Genomic DNA, 22,663 nt, shown 5'->3' on the forward strand with positions numbered 1-22,663 from the left:
CATTACATTCTAGTGCAGGGATCTTGTCCTTTTCTGTGCCGTGGACCCCATGCCCATTGGTGAGGCCTGTGCACCCTTCTCAACATGTTTTTAAATGCATGATATAGGGGCTCCTGGGTTGCTCAGTCGGTTAAGTGTCCTACTTCGGCTCAGGCCACGATCCCACAGCTTGTGGTTTCGAGCCCCAAGTCGGGCTCTGTGCTGACAGCTTAGAGCCTGGAGCCTGCTTCAGATCCTGTGTCTCACTGTCTCTCTGCCCCCCTCCCCCCCACCCCTGCTCATGCTCGCTTGCTCTCTTTCTCTGTCTCTCAAAAATAAATAAACATGAAAAAAAATTTTTAAATGCATAAAATAAAATACAGAGAATTACAAGGGAAACTAATTACATTGAAATACAGTTATCAAAATGTTAATAAATTTACTGTATAGTAATATATGCTTCTTTATTCACACATTAAGTCATAAAAACAGCAGGCCTAATGACCACCCTAATTATGAAGTAGCAATGACCAAGAGTGATATTTTGAGATCCCGTGACATCAGTAATATGATAGGAAAACACATATGATTGTTACTGTGACAGATTCATACACTGCTGATGCTGCTGTGGTTAGTTCCTTACATTAATAGTAACTGAAGAAAATATACAGTTGAATGAGAGGTTAAAGGCAAGAAAGATCTACTTTTTCCCCACCCAAGAAGATGGAGTCCCTAAGTTCTGTGTGTGAATCCTCATGGGTGAATCCCCCGTGGGTGAGAACCCCACAGGTGGCCACTGAGGCAAAGGAAGGGGTGGCTCAGTATGGTTTGGGGGACAGGAATGGGTTGGAGGGACAACAGCGTCACACTCTCCCCGAGGCTGGCCCCACTCCTGGTCACTGGCTGCTTCCTGGGCCCTGGCGGTTGGTAGGGGTGGGCTGGCCTGTGGGGACCGGAGTTTGTTCTCTGGGTCTCTCCGGTGCCCCAGAGCTGGTGTGCCAGCCTCTGCTGGCTTATTTACACTGGCACTTGGGAATGACCTGGCTTTTGCCTTTTCAATTCTGGGGATCCATGAAAGCACCAGTGGAAACCAGGTGGAGGCGTTTTATTGGTGCTGCTTTTGCTGAGCTTGCGGGAAGTCACCTGCACTGGCTCTGGGCCCCATGTTCTGTTGGGGATGGGGGGAGAGGGTTGGTTTACATCAGGAAAAATCAAAGGGCGCGTCTCTATAAGCCTTGATTCTGGGGGTGCCCTACAGTAACGAGTGACCGCAGCTCCTGGGCTGGCCTGGGCTGCCCTTCTCCGTTCGGCCTGAGCCCCATGGAGACTTAGGGAGTATTGCACGTTTTCTTCACAATAACAGCGCTGATGCTCCTAGACAGGATTCTTAGCAAGTTACCTGTCTTGTTCTGGGCTGCTTGGCCCTTGGGCCAGAAGGTCCCAGTCCAGATGCTCTGAAACATGTAGGCCTCTCAGAAGGTTCTGGACAAGAGGAAGCCCAGCTCTTCTTCTGAGAGCCTTCCTGGTGGGGGCATGGTGGCAGGCCAGGTGGAGCTAGTGTCTGGTGCTTTTAAGGAGAGAGGGTCAGGGAGAGGGGTGAGGAGTGGTGGGGGATGAGGTGGGCCGGGCGAGGGGATGGGTGCTGGCTGCAACTGGGCATTTTCAGCCAGCTGTGCTATGGAGTCTTCGTGCATCCGGGCGACTTTGGCCGAGGCCACCTGCAGCAGTGTCTTAGTGATGCTCCCGCTGGGCCACTGGGGAGTCTGCAGAGATGAGGTTCTTCCCTGTGCCATCCCCTCCCTGGGATTTGCTGAGTGAGGGGAAAGAGTGTGGGGGGCCGTGCGGGTGCTGGTGGCTGCACTTTCGGTTCCTGACTGCATGGCCAGCTGGGATGCAGGCATGTTCACGAGCTGTCACCTCTGCCCTTTGATCCTTGTGGCTGAGCACAGCAGAAAAGCAGCCCAGCTCAGAGGAAGTCCTGGCCTCTGTACAACCCTTCTGTAAGGGCGAGGCCCAGGGACTGGGGTGGGGAGCTCTAGCCCTGTCGACGCGTGTGGGGTGTGTGTGACCCTTCCTCCCTTTCTGGGCCAGGGTGGGCCCAAGGGTCCTGCTTCCTGCCCCACTGGAGCCGACGTGGCAACTTCTGATCTGCACAGCTGTGTGGGTGGCCCCACATTGTGACCGTTGTTTACTCAGCAGATATTTATTGAGTACTTGCTGTGTGCCAAGCGGAGTGCTAAGCACTGGGGCGGCAGTGACCAGAGCAGGCCCAGATCTGTCTCCATGGGATTACTTTCTTGTGCGTGTAGGCGGACCTCCCCAGTGAGCACCAGTACATACAGATTGCCTATGTGTCAGAAGGTGGATGTGTCGGGGCACCTGGGTGGCTCAGTCGGTTAAGCACCTGATTTCGGCTCAGGTCATGATCTCGTGGTTCACAGGTTCAATCCCCACGTTGGGCTCTGTGCTGACAGCTCAGAGCCTGGAGCCTGCTTCGGATTCTGTCTCTCTCTCTCTCTCTCTCTCTCTCTGCCTCTCCCCTGCTCTCTCTCTCTTTCTCACACACACACACACACACACACACACACACACACTCTCTCTCTCTCTCTCTCTCTCTCTCTCTCTCTCTCTCAAAAATAAATACACATTAAAAAATTAAAATAAAAAAAAAAAAAAGAAGGTAGATGTGTCATTTCAGCCAGGAACCTGGCAGGGCCTCACTCAAAGGGGTGATGAAGAGAGTTTCATGCAGGGTCAGTTTACAGAGCTGTGGGCAGGTTAAGGGGACCTGGGAGAGAAGAGGGAAGCTGGTCAGGAGCCAGGGAAGCCAAGCTGTGGTCCTGCGGGGCGGGACCACCAGCCATCAGGTTCCAGCTTCACCAGGGAGAGGAGGGAATGGATTCTGTGTCCTCCCTCCACCCTTTAGTCTCCTGCCCTGCCTCCCAGCGGCTAAATCCACCTGGAGCCTTACTGAAGTGCTAGGGGGACCTGGGCGGAGCAGGGAAAGTGGATCTGGAGGGTGCTAAGTGGGGGGAGAGAGGAGAGAGCTGTACGTGTAAAGAGGAAAGCCGGGGAAGACCAGAATGCGGTGGCTTTTAAGCCATGATGTGCATGGGGGTGTCACCTGCTCATGTGTCCCCGTCTCTGAGGGGCCATGGCCAGGTGAGTGCGGTGCCCGGCTCTCATTGTGTTCCCTGGCAGAGCCTTCTTTCTCAACCAGCTCTGGGCTATTTCTGCCCTCTTGGGCCTGCGTGCTCACCTGCTGCCCCCTTCCCTGGGGCACAAACCACATGCACTTGCCTGACTCCCCTGCCGCCCCCTGGGCCTGGCCCGGCAGCCTTCCTAGCCCCCAGCACACTTGCTAGGATGTTACCTCTGTCTTCCGTCCCCTGTCCTCCGTTTGGTCATTCTTTCAGAAAGAAGGTGAGGTTCCTGCCCTCCTAGAGCTTACGTTTTACCTGGGGAGACCATGAGCAAGTGAATAAATGATGTCAGGCAGTGCCCTGTGCTCTAGAGAGGAGTGAGGAGAGTAGGGGATAAGTCTTGGACAGAGTATTGGAAAGCTTCTGGAAAGTGTGGCCGTTTCTGCAGAGGCCCGGATACAGTGAGAACGGGAGCCATCCAGGCCCCTGGGGAGTGTTCTTGTCATTTGGGGAAGAACTGGAGTGCCAGTGCAGGCAGAGTGGGGCTGCATCCCCTCAGTGCCTGGTAGCTCTGGGCCAAGTGCACTGGGTAGCAGAGGGGGTGGGCAGGGGAGGGCCTGCTCCGATTTGCATTGTAGAGTGTCCCTCTGGGTGGGGGAAGCTGGGACTGAGAGAGCCTGGAGAGTCCCCTGTGGTTGTCCAGGCAGGAGAGGGGTTCCTCCAGCTGGAGGTGGCGCTGAGGGGGGAGCGAGCCTGAGCCTGGTGGGGGGTGGCTGTGGAAAGAGTGGCCCCCAGGTGCCTAGGAACCCAGAAGCTAGGCGAGGACTGGGAAGCCACATAAGGATTTTGGGTGCAGGTTCAGGAGCAGGGGTCACTGTGACCTGGCCAAGGCCAGGGAGGGGATCGAGGAGAGCATGGGCAGTAGAACAGTGGACTTGAGTGACTGCAGAGGATATTTTCTGCAAAGGGGACAGAGACATCAACTGCTGGAGGGGCGTTGCGGTCAAGGGAACTAAGTGTTTTTACTTATTTATTTTTTACAAGGGTGAGGTTCCTGTACACTGGTTACAAAGAGCGATCCTGAGAGGGAAAACTTGAGGCTGGAGCAACCGGGGAATAGACATGGGATGCAGGGTCTGGAGGCAGGTGGGCTTTGGGGGGGTGGGTGCTGGGAGGGTGAGCTGTTTTCTCAGTGTAGAGGGGATTGGGGTGGGGGTGGGGAGAGACATCCACCTGCTCTCCTGTGATGTGGGTCCTTCAGGAGAGCACCCTGAGGGCTGCCACTGCCCAGTCCATCTCACCATGATCCCCTCGGCACAGACTCACTTCAGGCCCTGGTACTGGGTGTCCTGTGTGTGTGTGTGTGCTGGGGCCAGGTGGGTGTCCCGGCCCAGGATGCTGGGTCTGTGACTTGAGAAGACAGCATTATGAAGGCACTGGGCAGGGATCCAGTGTTGTCTGGGCCAGATTACAGCTCATTCTTGCATGGATAGTAGGATCCTTGAGGGCAGAAGTCGAGTGCGTCTCCAAGCCATTGTAGGCTTCCCTCCATGGGCCTCACCTGCCAGCTGGTTAAACAGATGCAGTTTTCTCTCATCTGATCTCGGGGCCTGGCGCTCGGGGACAGCAGGGGAGGGTGCGGCCGAGGGGGCCCTGTGGTCTTCGGCAGCCCAGCGAGGGGCTGTCTCTAGGTCAGGCAGATTGAGGTTAGACCAGCTTGCCCCATGCTAATGGGGGTCCCACAGCAGGCTCGGCCCTCCAGTCACCTGAGGCCACGGGTGGCGGATGTGCTTGGTGGCGCTAACAGAGCCTATGTGGCAATGTGTGTTCGTGTCTTGCAGACCTTCGTTTTGGCTGGGGAATGAAACCTTGAAGGTGCCGTTGGCACTCTTTGCCCTGAACAGGCGGCGCCTGTGTGAGCGGCTGCGGAAGAACCCGGCTGTGCAGGCGGGCTCTGTGGTGCTGCTGCAGGGCGGGGAGGAGACACAGCGCTACTGCACCGACACCGGGGTCCTCTTCCGCCAGGTGAGCCCGCCCTGTAAGCGTGCACCCGGCCTTCTGTGGGCTGCCCGCCCTCCTCCACCATCGGGCCTGGTAGGCCCTGGGCAGCTTTACCCCCAAGGGGACCCTGCAGAGGCTCTCTGAGGGCAGGTCGAGGCGTGGGCACCCAGGAAGCCCATACCCAATAGTCTGGAGGGGCAGATCCCTCCTAGCTGTGGCTGAAGGCAGAGCTGATGCCAGCCAGTCTCAGCTCTTAGGTCAGGATACAGAACGATGACATTCTTGGGGGAGCAAGTAGGCAAGAAGGCCTCACGGAAGAGGCAGTATTCGGTGTGGGCCCTTGAAGGCCAGGGTGAATTCTGACAAGTGCAGTTGGGTGTGGGTGTTCCAGGCTGGGGAGGAGGGTAGTGTCCACAGGAGTAGGTGGTAAGAGGGTGGGCTGGGCAGAGGTGCAGATGGGGAGGTCTGACTTCCTGGGGCCAGATTCTTCCTGTGCTAGGGAAGACGGGGGCTGCAGGGGGCTGCAGACGTCTGGGAGGGGGCGTGTGAACAGGGTGCTGAGCAGGAGTAGGAGGCCCAGACATTCATCATGGTTTGGCCATTGCTGACTCACTGACCCTCACCGGGCTTCAGTTTCCTGACCTGGGAAGTAGACTAGGGACTCCTTAAGGATCTGGAACCCTGTGCGGGGGAGGGTAGTAGGGGTAGCCTAGCTGCAGCCTGGATGTGGCGGCCTTGGCTGGGAATCGCTGGCATCACTCAGTTCCCAGGAACAGGAGCAAAGGCACTGAGCAGAGAGGCTCACCCGGAAAGCCGGAGACGCCCTGAGCCAGCCCCACTCATCGATCTTAGCATCGCACTCACTCTATAGATGATGCAACCGAGGCTCCGAGAGGAAATGACTTGCCAGAGGGGGAGCTGGGACTAATTAGAGTCGCATCTCTGGACTCCAAGTATAGGGCTCTCTTCTCCTCCCTGCCACTTGCAGATCTGGGGCCTGGCACCCTGGGAACTCCGGAACCTCCCTGGGGACATGGCTGTCCAGCATCCAGGCCAGGAGGAGTCAGGGAAATGTGAAGGGGACCTGAGTGTGGAGGCGCGGCAAGTGGTGGCCTCCCCAGCTGGGCTGTGTCCCCTGCACAGGACACAGATGGGCTGTCGGCTGCTGAGAGCCATTGTGGTGTTTTTATGCCGCAAGTGGCTCCCGCTGCACATTTCCCCATGCCACATTGTTCTTGCAGCTGCAAGCCTGCAGTCCCCTGGTTGCTAGAGACGTGGAGGTTTCAGTAAGGCTTTTCTGCCTAGTCTTGATGCTTCCTGAGGTTTACGTATTTTGTGGTTTAAAAATCGATCTCCTAAATTCAGCCTTTGGCTCCCTGACTGCTGTTATGCAAGGTTAATTTTAGCAGAGATCCTCCTCCACTTCATACCTTTCGAACATTATTTTAGCTCAATGTTTATTGCTAAACACTGAAGTCATCAGCTGCCCCGGGGGTGGGAGAAGGAAGTAAGAAGTCCTAAATGGAGGACTCCTTTCCGTGCAGATGTCTGGCCTAGGTGTCTAAGTCAGAGTGGCATCTTGCCCACCTTCGGGCATGGGGGCAGCAGAGAGGCGCGGGCAGGGCTGAGCCGGACCCGTGGTGCTCATGGGCACCCGTGTCCTGGCGTGCCCTAGGGTGCCCTGCGGGGGGGCATGAGGGTGTTGCCGGGAAGGGGTGCAGGTGGGGCTGGGGCATGTCGTGAAATGTGCATCATCAGAGAAAGCTGAAAGCAGGGTGGGAGGAGCCAGCCGGGCTGCTCCATGCCAAATCCCGGAAGTGGGAGACAGCCCGCAGCTGTCAGCGGGCAAAGTGGATAGATGGACAACTGTGTGGGGCTGGGGGGCCCTGAGCTGACTTTCCAGGGTGCTCGGTGCTCACTCCGACACCTCACACCTCTCCCTGTGCCTCATGTTTTTGTCCTGCTGACCGGGTAACCAGGGTCCTTGTTCTCACCACAGGAGTCCTTCTTTCACTGGGCGTTTGGCGTCACGGATCCAGGCTGCTACGGCACAATTGATGTCGGCACCGGGAAGTCAACCCTATTTGTGCCCAGGCTTCCTGCCAGCTATGCCACCTGGATGGGAAAGTAAGGAGCAGTCTGGGCCTGCTGACCACCGCTGGGGTTGGGGCAGGGGGAAGGGTCTGGCCTGTGGTGACAAGGAGGGAAAGAGTAGCCGGGGATGGGGGGCGGGGTTCAGTGGTCAGGCCCATTGACTGCTCAGGGCCAGAGCCTGCGGCCTTGGTTGGGAAGGGGTGTCAGAGCCACAGACTGTGGTCATGTTTGTTTGGAGGTACTATTTATTAATCTTGAAATTCTGGATTCTCAGCTTTGTTAAAATGTCAGAGGCTGTGGCTCCAGTGAACCATCACTCCCGCATGGCATCAGTGGGAGGCGGCCCCACCTTGGGTGTCATGGGGGTTGGCCCGGGTCAGAGAGGGCAGCCTGGGACCATTCTCTGAGGCCCATCGCTAATGTGGCATCGCGGGATGCCTGTCGTGTGCCCGTCTCTGGCTCAGATGGAGGCCCTGCCTCAGTTGGCTCACCTATGAGACAGGTCAGTGGCTCTAGGCTTGTGCTGTGTGAAGAGTGTGGGACCAGGGCTGGGCTGTGCTCAGAGGCCTCCTCCCCATCATCCACGGCCTCTACCAGCTCCAGGGCCCTTGGCCATGTCCACCCACCTTGGGAGCCATCCTGCCTGCACAGAGGTGCTGAGTCAGACACTGTACTTCACCGTGGGTGCTTGAGGTGCTCAGGGGAAAATGCTCATCACCTTCAGCATGTCGTTCCTGCCTGGAGGGTGGTCATTCTGGGCAAACGTCTGAATTGCAGCCCTCGCTGCCTAGTGTCCTCGATCTCTCATTACCAGGTGGGCTGGCGGGCCTGTGGCTGCTACAGGGAGCTGCTCTGTGCAGACCCCAGGACAGGGCCTCCTGTGCCTCATGCAGCACCCTTCCCCACCGGCCCTTCAGTGCAGACTCCATAGCTTCTTTGGTTGGCCTGAGAGATCCCTCTTCTGTCATCTTGGGGCAAGGGATCCAGGCTCACAGGTTGGTAATGTTTCTCCTTTGGGGCTTCCTGGCCCCAGGCCTTCAGCTTTGCCGTAAAGACAGCTTTAGGCAGCACTCACGGCAGAAGAGAAGTGGGCTGTGCTTCCCTGGAGGACATTCTCCTGCTTGCCTCTGGGGGAGGGGGTGGGAAGTGGCCATGCCTGATCCACTTGGCCTCTGGAGTGCGTGACTGAACAGCCACGTAGGTTCTGGCCCTCTCAGAGGCCTCAGGGCAGATGGCGTAAATGTGTCCCTGCTGTAACGAGCAGGTTCCCACTGGCCTCCATACCCGGGTCAGGGTGGACACGGAAGGTTGTACTGTCTTCTTCCCAGAGGGGTGGGGCGGCACCTTGGTCAAGGTGAGCCAGGCCCAGTGAGAGCCCCCAGAGGCTCTACACCGCCCAGGCCTGGGTGGGGGTGTGTGGGGGAGTACAGAGGCAGATGTCTGCTCTGTCCTCTGGACCTCCCTGCCTGCCTTGCCGCGGTGTCTTGTACCTGCAGAGAAACTGGCCTCGGGTTTGGCCTGGGGCAGGCCTTCCTCAGTCCATTCTTCCTGGACGCCTCCTCCTGTTAGATCAGCATATCCGGCCTGGAGACATGGGTACTCCTGGGAGGGTGGGTTCCACCTCTCCATCTTGTTGTAGCCTTTATAGTCAGTCTTCATCAAATTCCTGGTTGAATCCGTACAACTGCCCTGCTTTGAAAGGAAACAGCAGTGTGGTGGTGTGGCCTGTGCAGGTCTGTGGGCCCGTCTTGCTGGAAGCTTGCCGGACGGCTCAGCACGGCCCCTTTGTGGAGCAGGTCTCGCCACTGTTGGGGCCTCTGATGCCTTATCTGGGGAACAGTGACAGTGCTGCCCGTGAGGCACTGCCAGGGCTGTCGTCAGAGTGATGGTCACTGTGGGGACGGTTATATTTGTGACACTGAAGTGAGGTGGTAGATGGCAGGGACAGGCAGCTTGTAATGTCCAAAAATGACCACAGCAATATTTGTGGCCATTCCCTATGCAGAGGTGGAATCTGTCCCCTCCTGCTTGACTCGGATCAGGACCTGGTGACTGCCTCGATGTGTGAGTGTGGCAGGGTCATCTTGTAGACAGACGATAAAGTGCGCTGTGGTTCTGCTCAGGGACACTGGCCCTTGAACCCGGCTGCCATGCCGTGAGGGGGCCCATGTAGGAGGGACCTCATGGAGAGGAGCGGAGGCCCAGCTGACAGCCAGACCACCCATCAGAACAGGTGACTCCCAAGTCCCAGCCCTTGGGTCCTGCTGCTGAGGTCCCAGACCTTGTGGAGCAGAGACAAGCTGTCCACTCTGGGCTCTGTCGCAAGCCCAGACCTTCAGGGTCCATGAAAGTGAAGAGTGTCAGTATGGTTTGCTACAAAACCCTGGTGACTGGTTCAGCTGTGGTGAGAAGGTTCCTGGTGAGAGTGTAGGTCTGGTCTTGGTAAGAGGATTCCTTCCAGACCCTTCCTGCACTCTAGGCGGTCACTTAGCTGCCAGTGGCATACCCCACAAAGAGCCAGGGCCCCTCTGCAGCACCCGGGGTTGTGAGCTGGCTGTCTGTGATCCTCCCTGTGGCTCCCTACTGGCTCCAGGAGTGCCGGTCCTGCAGTCGGAGATGTGGGCCTGGGTGGGGGGGCTAGGGGAGGTTGTGAGCAGGGCCTCACTGGAGTTTCTGTCTGGAAATGTAGGGAGCCTCTGAGTGCATTTTCTCTTCTGTCTGCTTGCTTTTTATGTAGGGCTGACTCTTGTGTGAAATTGGGGAGTGCCTGTCCTGGAGGGTGGACGTCTTTTGGGGCAGTGGGAGGAAAGGCCTGTCCCTGCCTTAGGGACTCTACCATCCAGTGGGAAAATCTGAGCAAATCTCACTATGTTTCCCCACAGCCACCATCTGGGGAGCCACATGGCACTTGACTGGAGGGTTTAAAACCCAGGACCTGATTGGTCAGGGAACAGCTGTTAGCAGTTGGCTATTCTGAAGCATAATCTTCAATAATACAGGAATAATATTCTGTGCTTTGGTCATGGCTGACTTTCAGGACCACTGTTAAAAGTTCTCCTTCAGTCTGTCCCTGCTTTGCCAAGCCAGCTGATTGTCTGGTGCAGACACAGCTGCTTGTGCGGCCTTTGAGTATAGAAATGGGTCTGCAGTGTGGGTCTCCCAGTTGGAAAGGCTCCATGCTGGGTGGGCCGGAATGAGCAGGTTGGTCCCCAGGGGCCTTCTGGCTCCACAGCAGAGAGCTAGACCCTGGTTTCCTACAGACCTGGCTCCCCACTGTGGCCACCTGGGCAGGCCTTTCCCTTCCTCTGTTCTGGCGTGCCCCTTTCCCGGTCCCCATGTCCCCAGCCTTTGGGAGAGAAGACTCAGTTATAGTGGGGCAGTTGTAAATGAGTTGGTTGTTGGGGGCTGGAGCTGGGGAATGGCCAGATCTGATTGCATGTGGCTATTTCCAGACACTCATAATCAATAGGGCTCAGGAGCGAGGCTGTGGGATTACCTGGCCTTTGCAATCAAAACCCACCAGCCTGAACATTTGACCTTCAGCTCCTCAGCTTCCTTTTCAGTCTCTGATGGCTTTTGAAAATCCATCTGGCAGATCCTGCAATCCACAGTCGTCCAGGGAAACAACACCCCCATCTGCGGATCTGCCACTTCCTGCACAGAGGGCCTGTCCCGTTGTCAGGGCAGCAGACAACGAGGCCTGCTGCCCGGCCTGTTCCTCACCCCGGGCCTTTTTGGGTACAGGGGTAGGGTAGCTTCTCATTTGTTTTCATTTGGAATCTTTGCTGACAAAAGTCCGGGGCCTTTGGACGTGAGAGTGTTTCCCATCATGTCTTGTCAGAATCAGGCTTAGCTGATGGCAGCTTTGGCTGCCGGGGTGTCTGGGGTCCTCTAAAATTGTCTCCGTAACTCAATACCGGGCAGCCTCAGCGCCCAGAGAGGGTGAGTGACTTTGGGCCTGCGGGGTCTGGGGGGCCCTACTAGAACCTTTGCAGCTTGACCGTGTTCTGCTCCTGTTGTCTCCTGGCTGAGACTGTGGCTTGGTATGGGAGACAGTGGGCCTGGTGTGGGGTTTGCAGGGAGGAGGGTGCTTATCCTACTGAGGGCCCTGCCCAGGAGTGGTGAGGGGGAGTTTCCCCCCGGGCTCAGGGCCTCAGGGCCTGAGCCCTGCTCTTTCTGGCATGGGAGCTGATGTGCATGTGCTGTGATGTGTGTGTGGGTGCCAGGGGAGTGGTTGTGGGTGGGTGTGGTTTGGGTGTATGCGGTATGCGGTGTGTATGTGCACGTGTGGGATGGGGTGTGCGGGGGCGTGTGGTAGGGTGTGATGTGGTATGTGTGCATATTTCGGGTTGTGTATGTTGTGAGCGGTTTCTCACAGCTACTGTTCCGCACCCTGTACACACACCTGGGTCAGGAGGACTGAGGCCGCCTCAGCCCACCTGGTGGCCTCACCCTGTCCCTCCCTCTGTCTTCAGGGAGGGGCACTGACGGAGGTGCAGGCCTTCCCGAGGAGGCTGAGGAAGCCCCTTTGGCTCTTACCCCAGGCGGTCCGGGGTGGGGGGAGCCTGATCTCAGGCAGCCCGAGGCCTGGCTAAGCGTTTGCCAGAACCCTTGGGCACCTTTCCCGGGGCTCTGGCTCTGCTGATCACGGGCCTCCTTTTGATCACCTCCGGAGCCCTGGCTCCCCCGATGCCCAGCACCGCCTCACGGCTGTGATCCCCAGGATCAGGAACCTGCACTGCTTTGGAGAGACCTGTTCTCTGACGAGCCACTGGAATGTTGCAGTGGTTGCCGACCCACGTTGGGAGCGAGTGCCAGCGCTGTGCTGTGAGCAGGATGAGAGGCAGCGGCGTTGCGTGTGGCTGAAGGCAGACTCTGGCCGCTAAAATTGATGGTGACTGCTGTAATTTGGTCCTGTTATTTATTCATTAACCGCACACAGGTGGGCAGCTAGCTGGCAAGACCTGTGCTTGGAAATTTCATATTCTGAAGGGTTCCATTGTGTCTACACCACAGGCATTCACTTAATGTCTCCTTCCCACAGGAGGCCCTGCACGGGGCGTGGGTACTCACAGTGTCAACCCTGACCTTGAGTTCTGGGAAAGGCCACCTCTAACTCATGCTGGCCCCGGCTGCTGGTGGTGAAGTCACAAACCGCTTTGAGTGGGGCGCTCTCTCTTCTCTCCTGCCAAAGCCGTCCCTTCCCTTTGAAGGGACAGTTTCTAGGGTGAGGTCAGCTTCTCTGCTGACCCACTCTCCCCTGGTCCAGTGGTTTTTTCTGGATCTGCCATGTGATGGGATCTGGCATGAGCTGCCCCGCTGGACCCCGAACCCCAGACAGGGCAGAGTGCAGGCCCTCCGTGTGGCTGCCGCCAGCCTGGCCCCCAGCGGGTCCTGTAGCTGCCCGCTGACCTCTCTTGCCTGTCCAGCGGGGCTCTTGGAGCAGCCGCTCCTTCCCTGGTCGACCCCACCATGTCATCACGGCTGAGTCTCTGGTGGCTGGCTTGATGCGGTGGCCTGGCACACGTCTCCCTTAGGGTGACATTTAAATTATTTTTACTATAATTAGCCTCAAAACATGAAAAACAAGTAGTATTCAAACTTAATTATCTGTGCCCTTTAGGAAAGAAAGGCAGGCGAAGTGCCAGAAAAGATGTTTTTCACATTGTATCTGTGAGGTGATCGTTCCTATTACGAACCAGGCCTGTGGCTAGTCAGTGGTTTTGATCCTTGAGGCCCAGTGGGTGCTCAGGACTGTGTCATTCGACTTCTTTGAGGAGGGCAAGGGGCACGTGGTGGGACTGACTCCTGCCCTGCCTTCCTCCCGGATAATCAGAGTGGCGGCAGCAGGCTCTCGTGTGGGCTGGCTGGCCCTGGCTGCTCCTCGGCCCCTGTGGCAAGTGGAGCGGCTTATGGCTGGTAGGCGAGGGGTGGAGAGGTGAGCGCACAGTCCTGGGGCCATCCACAGGTCACAGCTACCTCGTGTTTGCCTCGCCATTACGCCTCCTCCTCCCATCTCCCCTGGTTCTGTATCGCGAAGACCTTGACCTCAGGCTGAGTGTGTGGAGATGTTCTCAGGTCTCCAGTCTAGGTCTGTGCTGAAGCCTGACCACCGAGACTCCCAGGCAGGGCAGGCAGGCAGGCAGGCAGGCACACATTCCCTGGGGTAGTGGCTGAGATGCCCACCTGTAGGGAGCATCCCCTGAAAGCAGGTCCTTTGCACTTCCCAAATCTGCTGGCAGTTGGCGTTGGGTGCCTGCCACCGCTGCAAGCGATGAAGTGGCTGGGGACCAGAGGTGGACTGGGGACCTGCCGAGGATGCAGGGCATCCGTCCTGGAGCTGAGACCGAAGCTGGTGCGGTCGAGGGTGGACGTGGTGATGACACTGATGGCCCCACCCCTCCCTTCTGGCATGTGCTTTTGCACGTGGCTGAGGGTGTCACCGCTTAGTAGCCGAGGGTCAGTGAGCTGTCCGCCGTAAGCGGAGAACCGGGGCCTCCCGCATCCAGGTGCCTGTCATCTGTTCCTGCCCCGTAGCTCCTTCAGGTGGTACTGCTGGTGGTGCCAGACTTTGGCCATTTGACGTTTGAGTCCTGACTCAGGCGTGGAAGCTAATGTGACTGGATTGTGCAAATTTAATTAACAGCAAGAGCTTGACACCCAGTGCCTACTTCAGAGAAGCCAAAAGAGAGATAAAGCAAAGAGCGTTCTGGGGCACCGAGCAGCTCGCTGCAGTGAGACTGTCATCTCTTCAGCCCTGCTCGCCGTGTGTGGCTGTGAGCTCCTTGCTGATCCCTGAGGCCCACCCATCTGCCCCCCAGGTCCATGATCTCTGCTTCCTGGCCATGATCTGTCTGGCGCATGCTTGAGTGGAGAGGGAAGCCGTGCAGGGCTCAGGGAGGGTAGTGGGCTTCCATTTCCCGGGCAGTGACCCTGGTCACTGATGTCTTTCTTAAAGACACATGGAGCTTGCTCTTGGAGGTGGTCATCTCCAAGTCTGGAAGTGTGCTCCCTCCTCTGCCCCCTCTGGGCGTCCCCAGGCACGCTGCCCTTGGCACCCTCACCCCCCTGTCATCTGCTCACCCTTGCGAGTCCAGGAAGCACAGTCTGAAAACCATCTGCTGTTTTCTCCCGAGGCCGCTTTCGGATCTAACACTCGATGACTAGAATACCATGTGATCACAGGCAGCCTGGGGGGTATATCCCCTGTGCTGATGTGGTGCCCAGGCGTGGGATGGCGCAGGATGGCGTGTGTGCGTCAATAGACTTGGCTTGTGACACCCTCCCCTCGTGTGGCTAGTGCTCCACTTCATGTGAGTTCTGTCACTAGCAGTGACATCAACTCACCCACCTGCCGGGAGGCGGGGGGGATGGGGGGGTGCTGGCTGGACCATTGACTGTGACCATGACCATGACTGGGAGCCCTCCGGGAGATGGCCCAACCTCCTCCTTCCTTTGTCTGTCTTCTCATGGCTGATTTTTCAGAGATGATGAGTAAGCTTGAATGTTCTCATCACAATGAGTAATACTGATATTGACTTCTTTAAAATGTTAATTTTAAAACTTTCCTTTAAAGAGGCTCCATGGGGGGCAGCTCCTGGGAGGCAGCTTATTTCATGCCCCAAAGGGTATACTGGCTGGCTGCCTGGTGGGCTGTTGCTGGTGGTGGAGGGTGAAGTTTGGTCTGCAGATGCTTGCTGCAGGTGGCCAGGGTCACGGGCTCCAAGGACGAGTGGAGGTCAGCTGGGGAGGTCAGGAGAGGCAGACGGTTCAGCATTAAATCTGTGGCCCAGTGCTCCTTGTCATCCGAGTCTGTGCCTGCTCTGTGTCGGGACGGGAATGGGCCCTGGGGCTTTATGGTCTGGGCTTGAGAGCGGGAAGGCAGCCCATGCCGAGTGTGGCCAAACCCTGACCCTGGTGTTCTTTGTGCTTCCCTTTGAGGATCCACTCCAAGGAGTACTTCAAGGAGAAGTATGCTGTGGATGACGTCCAGTATGCAGACGAGGTCAGTAGCAGCCGGCTCCTCTCTGTGCAGGTCAGGGCTTCCGTCACCCCTCCGTTCCGGCATCCCCTTCCTCTCGCTGCCATAGCCTGGCTGTGTGTTGTGGGATGCCACCGCCCGGCTCCCAGCCACCTCGGCAGTGCCCACGTTTGCAGAGAGCAGATGGGAAGTGTGTACCTCAGACCTCCCTGAAGGGGAGGTGCCTGGGTGGTGCCCTGACTCGGCAGCTGGAGGCCTCTGTACCTGGGTTGTGGCTGCTGAGCTTCCCAGTGGGAGGACAGCTCTGGGAGGTCTGATCTAAGCGCCCTTCGGGCTCAGCCCGGGCCTTCACGTGTGGGGAGGTGCTCCCCCATAGACCATTGCCGGCTGCAGATGCTGCTGTCAGAAAAACCCCAGACTTTGAGAGGCCCGTGGGTGGGGTGCAGTTGGAGGCCCCCGGATTTAATCTACTTCCCAACGTGGGTGCCCGGGGGTGTCATGTGGCCTGGGTAGGTGAATGACTGTCCTTCTGGGACTCTGCATCTGTCCCGAATCCAGATAGTCACAAGGGGCTGCCCCTGACTTTCATTGCTGATGGAGCAGGACTGGGGCAGAGGTGAGCGCACAGCCGTGCGCCCCCATGGTCTCCTTGGGGGACCGAGGCCTCCAACTGCAGCCACTGCCAGGTACACAGGGAGGCCTGTATTACAGGCCCCATGCCCCAAGCACGTCAGTGCCTGCTGCTCCAGCCTGGCAGGATTGGCGGGATGGGGCCCTCGCATGCCAATTTCCCCAGACCAAGGTGGCACGTGGACATACATTAAGTGCTGGGGGTCATTGTGGAAGCAGCAGAGGAGCCAGCCAGCCAGCTTGAGTAAATGTCCCAGGGGTGTGTGGGCATCAGAGCTTGCTGGGACCCAGGGATGAACTCCGTAGCCAGGACACGGTCTGGAGCAGAGGGTGACTGTGGCCCTCGGTGCCTGGTCAGGGGGGCCTTGGTGAAGGAGCGCGGCTTGCACCCATGCGCCCAGGGCCACGGGCACCTGTTTTCTGCAGCACCTTCTGCCTGGTTGGGTTGTGGAGAGAGGGTGGCTTTTGATCTTTCTTTTTGTCCTTGGATTTCAATACTGAGTTACTGGGGGGCAACTCATAGCATCTAAAGAGTCGGTTAATACACTTGTGACCTGTTGTTATTGATTTCTTTGGGTATAGGATCTCAAATAGCCTGAACATTTACTCACGTGCTCCTAATGAGGTCATTTGCTACTTACCTTGCATCTCTAAGTACCAGGGAGCGAGGGACCCGCTCATCCTTCGTTCTGATTTTGTTCCTGACCCTCTCCTTGGCAAGTGCATCCTTCCTGCCTCTATAAACTGCATTTTAACATTATCGTCCTTGGGGACCTTGACCTTTCCAGAAATTTGGAGGGGGCAGCCTGGGACTCACCAAGTCAGAGCATCTCTTCACTGCAGCCTCCCCAGCTGCATTCTGACATTTTTGCTTTTATGGCTGGGGGAAACTCAACTCCGTTTGTACTGTGATCTGGGGGGAGAAGAGGAGAACTGGCCTCCAAATGCAGTGAAACAGAGTCTGGAGTGGCGGGACGGGAGAGCCGGTAGTGATAGTGTAGAATTACAGCCCCAGAGAGCAGCTCACTCTGAGTCTGTATGTACAAAGCAGAATATTAAATGAGGTCTTCAGAGGAGTTCAGAGGACAGGATCTCAGGTCCAGGAGCTTTTTCTGTGTCCCATCATCGCTGCTGTCATCGTTAATCACTACTCTCATCACTGTTGCCACTGTGGTTCTTACTGGACACGAGGCTCACTGTTAACACCTGGTCAAATGCTTCACTCTGGGGTGGCACCTGCTGATTCCAGCAACATCCCTTGTGCCCTATCCCATGCAGGCCACAGCCCCTGCCCCATTGCAGAGGAAGCCAAGGCTAAGGTGAAAGGCCCTAACTGGGCCCTTAGCCGGGGAAGCAGCAGAGTTAGGGGGCAACCCCAGGACCTTTGGACCCCAGAGACCCTCCACTTCTGCATTTGCCCTGTCAGACAAAGGGGATGACCTAGACTCCCAGGTGACTTCGATTTTCTGTGGCTCGAAATGGAGCCTGACAATATAGACTACTGGATTAAGACACCTGTGCTGGGGGGCCCTTGAGGTGCTTGGGACCTGCTCCATCATAGAAGGTGACAGGAAGCCCCTTGGATCAGGAAAGGACTCCTCAGGCCACTTCTATGGTGCCGAGCCCCAACTGGCTTCGGGCAGCCTTGGTTATCTGTGACAAATCACAGATGGGAAGCAGTCTTCCCATCACTTGTCTTTTCTGAAAGAAGGCAGGAAGGCCCGCACCCCAGGCCGTGGCTGGTCACTTGACGTCATGTATAAAATGCAGGCGTCTGATATAGGAAACATGGCTGCCTGGTTCCTTTCATCCCCATAGACGACCTGATGTGAATTATTGGGAAGGTAGAGCAAATGGTGCCTCCCTGAGAACGGGGTGCTCAGGAGAACCTTGGCAGGTGCTTCAAGACATCTCACTCAAGTGCGGTGCAGAGGCTGGCATTCCTCATGGGAGGGCAGCTGCAGGGTGGAGGGCACGTTTCGTGTGCTTGCTCTCCTTTGTGGTGCCGGGCACGTGTTGGGAGGTGCCAGGGTCACTGGTTCAGATGCAGGCAGGATGGATGAAAGAGATACCATTGTGGCCGCACAGAAACAGATGCTGCCTGCCTCTCGGCCTCGGTGTGGAGAGGCATCAGGGAATGGCGGGGTCTGAGGGCAGGGGTGTGGGGGGCCCTGTGGGGATGGCTGCTACATCTGGACTGCTGGTCCAGAGTTGCTGGAAACTTCGTTTTGTCAGGAGGAGTGCCTGCAAATCCATGTGGTTTGTGATCTTTCCTGATACTTAAATTTTAGAAACAAGTTCATATTTTTTTTTTTATTTTTTTATTTTTTTATTTTTTTAATTTTTTTAATGTTTATTTATTTTTGAGACAGAGAGAGGCAGAGCATGAACGGGGGAGGGGCAGAGAGAGAGGGAGACACAGAATTGGAAGCAGGCTCCAGGCTCTGAGCCATCAACCCAGAGCCCGACGTGGGGCTCAAACTCACGGACCGCGAGATCGTGACCTGAGCTGAAGTCGGACCCCCAACCGACTGAGCCACCCAGGCGCCCCAAGTTCATATTTTTAAATGCATTCCCAGCCACCAAGTTGCACCCGTTTTTGACTGCCATGGAAAAGAGTTCATTTTTAAACGTTCAGATGCTTGCAGGGTCCAGCTCCCTAGAGCAGCGCAGGCTTTCTTACCAGCACCATTTAAGGACTGTCCTGCCCCTTTCTCTGGATCATCACCCATGAAGAGTAGCCTTCAGGCCTGGTTGGGGCCCTGGGCATGAAGGCGCATGAGATGTCCTTGGGAAGCCTCTGATTGTCCCCAAGGTGGGGAGGGTCCCTGTGCACAAGGCCCTGCTAAATTCTGTGTGTGCCATCTACCTCGACCTGCCAGAGAGGCCCGGCTGCCCGGGAAATCGATGCTGGCCGCGGTACGAAGCAAGTCAGGGGCATTTAATGGCACTGGTTTGTGAGAGCTGATGGGTCCCCAGTGACCACCGCTCCGGTGGTGACCAACTCCCTGTGTTGACAGAGCCGTGCCGTCCCGTGTGCTGGAGCTGCATTTTGAGCTGGCGACACACAGGCGCGTCCTGTCTCCTTCATCGCCAGGCCTGGAATCAGGGTCTGCTGATGAGAATGTACTGCTAATGGGTGTCCGTGGGGAAGGGCGGGTGGAGCTGCCAGGCTGGGGGAGGTTTTGCAACCGCAAAGGTAACCAGGGCCCGCTCAAGCAGCCGTGATCGATGAAAGACGCTGCCCTGCCAGAAGTAGCAGACGCCCAGCCTGCTTGGTGTCGGGGCTCGACCCGCCTGCGCATCAGGCGGTGCGAGAGGACTGCTTTCTGCATTATTCCTAACCGGCACGTCCTGAGCCGTTGCCGAGAGAAAAACCGTCAGACCACACATTCATTATGTGGCTCCCCTCTCCCAAGGACAGTAGCACATACAATCCCCAAGTGCCTGCTTGCTCTCCGGTGCTGCTGCCGTAATTGACGGAATCATTCTGTGCTGATGAATGTAGACCCTTCACATCGACGTGACAACACACCCAGGGGCCTGACATGCACAGCTCTTGTTCTTTTAATGAGTCCCCCCCCACCCCCCGCCCCCCACTCCTCCAGGAGGGCCTGCGGGAGTGGCGGGGATTCAGCCAAGCCGTTGGTTTGTGCAGCACAGAGGTGGGGGATTCAGTGTTCAGAGCGGTTCTGAGTCAGAGGGGAGGGTCCGGGTGGGGAGGGAGCCTTGTGCACCATGGTGGGAAGACGGTTGGTGCACGTGTGGGGAGTAACCTGGCCAGTGGCATCAGAAAGGTCAACGTATATGGCGTATATGGCGTTTCACCTAGCAGTCTCACTGGGTCTAATTTTGTTTTTAAGGAAATACATTTTTAAAGGAATTTACGGTAAGGAAATAAACACGTGTAGAAGAATGTTCATCAGGCATTACTTATACTGGTTAACCATTAGAAATTACTTAAGTGTCCAGTGGAGGAATGAGTAAGTAAATCGTGTGCCGTATCTATTGAGAGAGGGCCAGGCAGCCGTATGTTCAGCTCCGAGGCTTGCTCTTTTTGAACTGTGAACCTCAACAAACGAGCGAACCCATAGTCTTTCTCATATGTGAAATCTGGACATTTGTAGCACCAGCTTCACGGGTGGCGAAATGAGATGATGTCTGAAGGACTGGCGCAGGCCGTGATCAGGGGCTCATTGGCTGTTTACTATCCCCGGCAGTAGTGACTGGTGGGAGTCACGAGGCTGAAGAGTACTTAATCTCAGGAAATAAGTGAAGTGTGTAACTCCTTATGATCCAAATGTCATTACGGATCTCTGTTTTTATGTGCAGAGGTAAAAAAAAGTCTCTGGGGATGGGATTGTAGGTGTATTTTATCTTCTTATACTTTTCAGTATATTCCAGGTTTTCTCTGGGAGCCTCTCAGTATTAAAAAATCATGTATATATATACATATGTCAAAACTTATCAAAATGTGCACTTTAAATATGTGCGTTATAGAGTATGTCAGTGGTAGCTCAGTAAGGCTGTTTAAGACACAAACAAATCTTCCTCACTCTCGCCCTGTGTCGGGGTGTGAAGGAGTTTAGGGTCGGGGGGGGGGGGTGGCTCAAATGCAGTAGGAGCTACAGTAGCCAAGATGCAGGGCAGACTGAGGAGTGGGGGCCAGGAGAGGGAGAAAGCGCTCCCACTGGGGTGGTTGGCGTTCTTGGGGTGCAGATGTCATGGCTAATGCAGGGTGGTAGGTGCTTTGCTGAAGGAATGGGGCAGAAGAGGAGAAAATGAGCGAGCCTGTCTTGGGGGGCCAGAGGGCCTCGGTTCTCAGTACGCACTGATGGGGTGGGGAGGAGGCGCGCCAGGCAGAGGTAAGAGCCCAGGCAAAGGCGTGGAGAGATGGGGTTGCAGGACACGCTCCTTCATGGCGTCAGGGTGCAAAGCAACCAACATGCAGGGGCAAGAGGCCTGCATGGGTCAAGGGGGAGCAGGGATGGAGAGTAGGGATGTAGGATGGGGGACAGAGGGTAGACAGGGTCTAGGAGATGAATAGGGGACAGGGAGGAAAGTGTCTGCCCTGGGGACAGGAGGCTGTTGGGATCAGTGCCTAAGAGCTCTTACGAACAGGTCTTTTAGGCGGGACTGGCAGATGGACAGAGGTGCTGGCCTCACAGTGCGGGCAGGTCTGGCGGTTTAGAGCCTGGGATGTGTGTGGGCCTGGAGGTAGGGCAGCATGTGGGAATGTGTGCCATGTTTGGGTTTGAATCCCTGCCAGTTGATAGCCGTGTGGCTTTCAGAAGTCCCTTGGCCTCTGTGAGCTTCGGCGTCCTCAGCGGCAGGATGGGGACAGCAACGTCACTGCCCGTTTTAACACTGTGCTCCATAAATGTGAGCCGTCATGATTAAGTAATGGTGGCGTATCATCTCCATCAAACGTCTTCACGGTTGCTCAAAAGTGGATTTTTCTTTCTGACCTTTCAGATTGCCAGTGTCCTAACATCACAAGGCCCCTCTGTGCTCCTCACTTTGGTAAGTGGCTGGTATCCAGGGACCGGACACCACGGGGAAGGGTTTCGGGGAGCTGCCTGTCCCAGCAGAGGCATAGGGGAGGATTGAGAACCCAGAGGAATGGTCATCGGTGACACAGAGCGACACCTTCTCATCCGGGGGGGCTGAACGTGTCCAGGGTCACGACCTCGATTCTCCCGTGTCCCTGGGATGTGCTGTGTTCTGGCAGAAGGCCGCTGTGATGAGATACCTACTCTAAGGGTTAAAATAAAACCCAGCCGGAGAATGTATTTGTGTCAGGCTGAGCTCCCGGAGTCCGTGGATGTAGAATATCAATGTGCTTCCGCCCTGCGTCTCCTCCATTGTTAATAGGATTTTAAAGACGCACCTGTGGCATCTGCCCACGAGGGTGCTGGGCTTGTGGCATCAGATTTAGAATCGGGTACACTGAATGGCCGAGGGCCTGCCACAGCCTGGGGGTGGGGTGGGGTGCACGGCTGGCCCCTGGTACCACGTGGGGTGGGGTGGGGAGCATGGTGGGTCCTTAGTACCACGTGGGACAGGGTGTGTGGTGGGTCCCTGGTGCCACCTGGGGCTGGGTGGGGTGTGCGATGGGCCTGTGGTGCCTTAAATAGGGCTGTGGGGGCACCGGGGCTGCGGAGTGGCTCAGAGAAGAAGCCTGCTGTCTTGCGCTTTTTTGACCTTGGGGAGTTTCGAATATGGAGAGTGTGCAACCCTTCTTCCCTCCCAAAGTGACCTTTCTCTCCCTTGTTAATCGATCCTTCTTCAGAAATGGTTCTTCTTCTTTATTTATTTACTTGAGCCCTTCACATGTTCTCTTTGTTCCGCTCTGCTCTTTTGATGGCCAAGAAGGAAGATTCCGTGAGATGGTTGTGGTCAGAGACGGTCCGGTGTGTTTTCTCTGGGGGCCGTTATTAAACATCGGCCTGCGGTTCCTGAGGGCAGAGGGTGGGTCAGAAGGCCTTGTCTCTGTGGGGATGGCACACTCTTCTCTGAGTCCCTTGGTCTGTCTCCTGTCCTTTCCACCTGGAGTCTCCTTACAGCTAGAGAAAGAAGAGGGATGTAGTGCAGCTTCCTCGTGTCACCGGGGAGGGCCCGTCATGCCTGAGTTGGGTCCTACCTGCATCTCGGGAGGGCTGGATCTGACAGTGCTGTTTGGACCCCGTCAGTGGGGAGCGTGTGTACACGTATGTGTGTGAGGGAGATGAGGCCGGCCCGGGAGAGCAGATCGGTGGTGGAGCCTGGTCCTGTCGCCCCCTTCTGTGCCTGCACAGCCTGAGCTGGTTTCGGCAAAGTGATCTGATAGAGGAGG

General features: G+C 56.5%; 1 protein-coding gene across 1 annotated transcript in view; it reads left to right on the top strand.

Annotated features, from left to right (window-relative positions):
* The window catches only part of PEPD (peptidase D), a 112,087-nt gene that overhangs the window by 3,884 nt on the left and 85,540 nt on the right, over positions 1-22,663 (top strand). Inside the window, exons 2-5 of the mRNA XM_060650929.3 lie at positions 4,964-5,147; positions 7,123-7,250; positions 15,159-15,222; positions 21,304-21,351. Coding sequence (XP_060506912.1) covers positions 4,964-5,147; positions 7,123-7,250; positions 15,159-15,222; positions 21,304-21,351 — 424 coding nt within the window. The remainder of the gene's footprint in view (positions 1-4,963; positions 5,148-7,122; positions 7,251-15,158; positions 15,223-21,303; positions 21,352-22,663) is intronic.

This window comes from Panthera onca, chromosome E2 (genome assembly GCF_046562875.1).
Source record: "Panthera onca isolate mPanOnc1 chromosome E2, mPanOnc1 haplotype 2, whole genome shotgun sequence".
In the NCBI taxonomy this organism is placed as follows: domain Eukaryota; kingdom Metazoa; phylum Chordata; class Mammalia; order Carnivora; family Felidae; genus Panthera; species Panthera onca.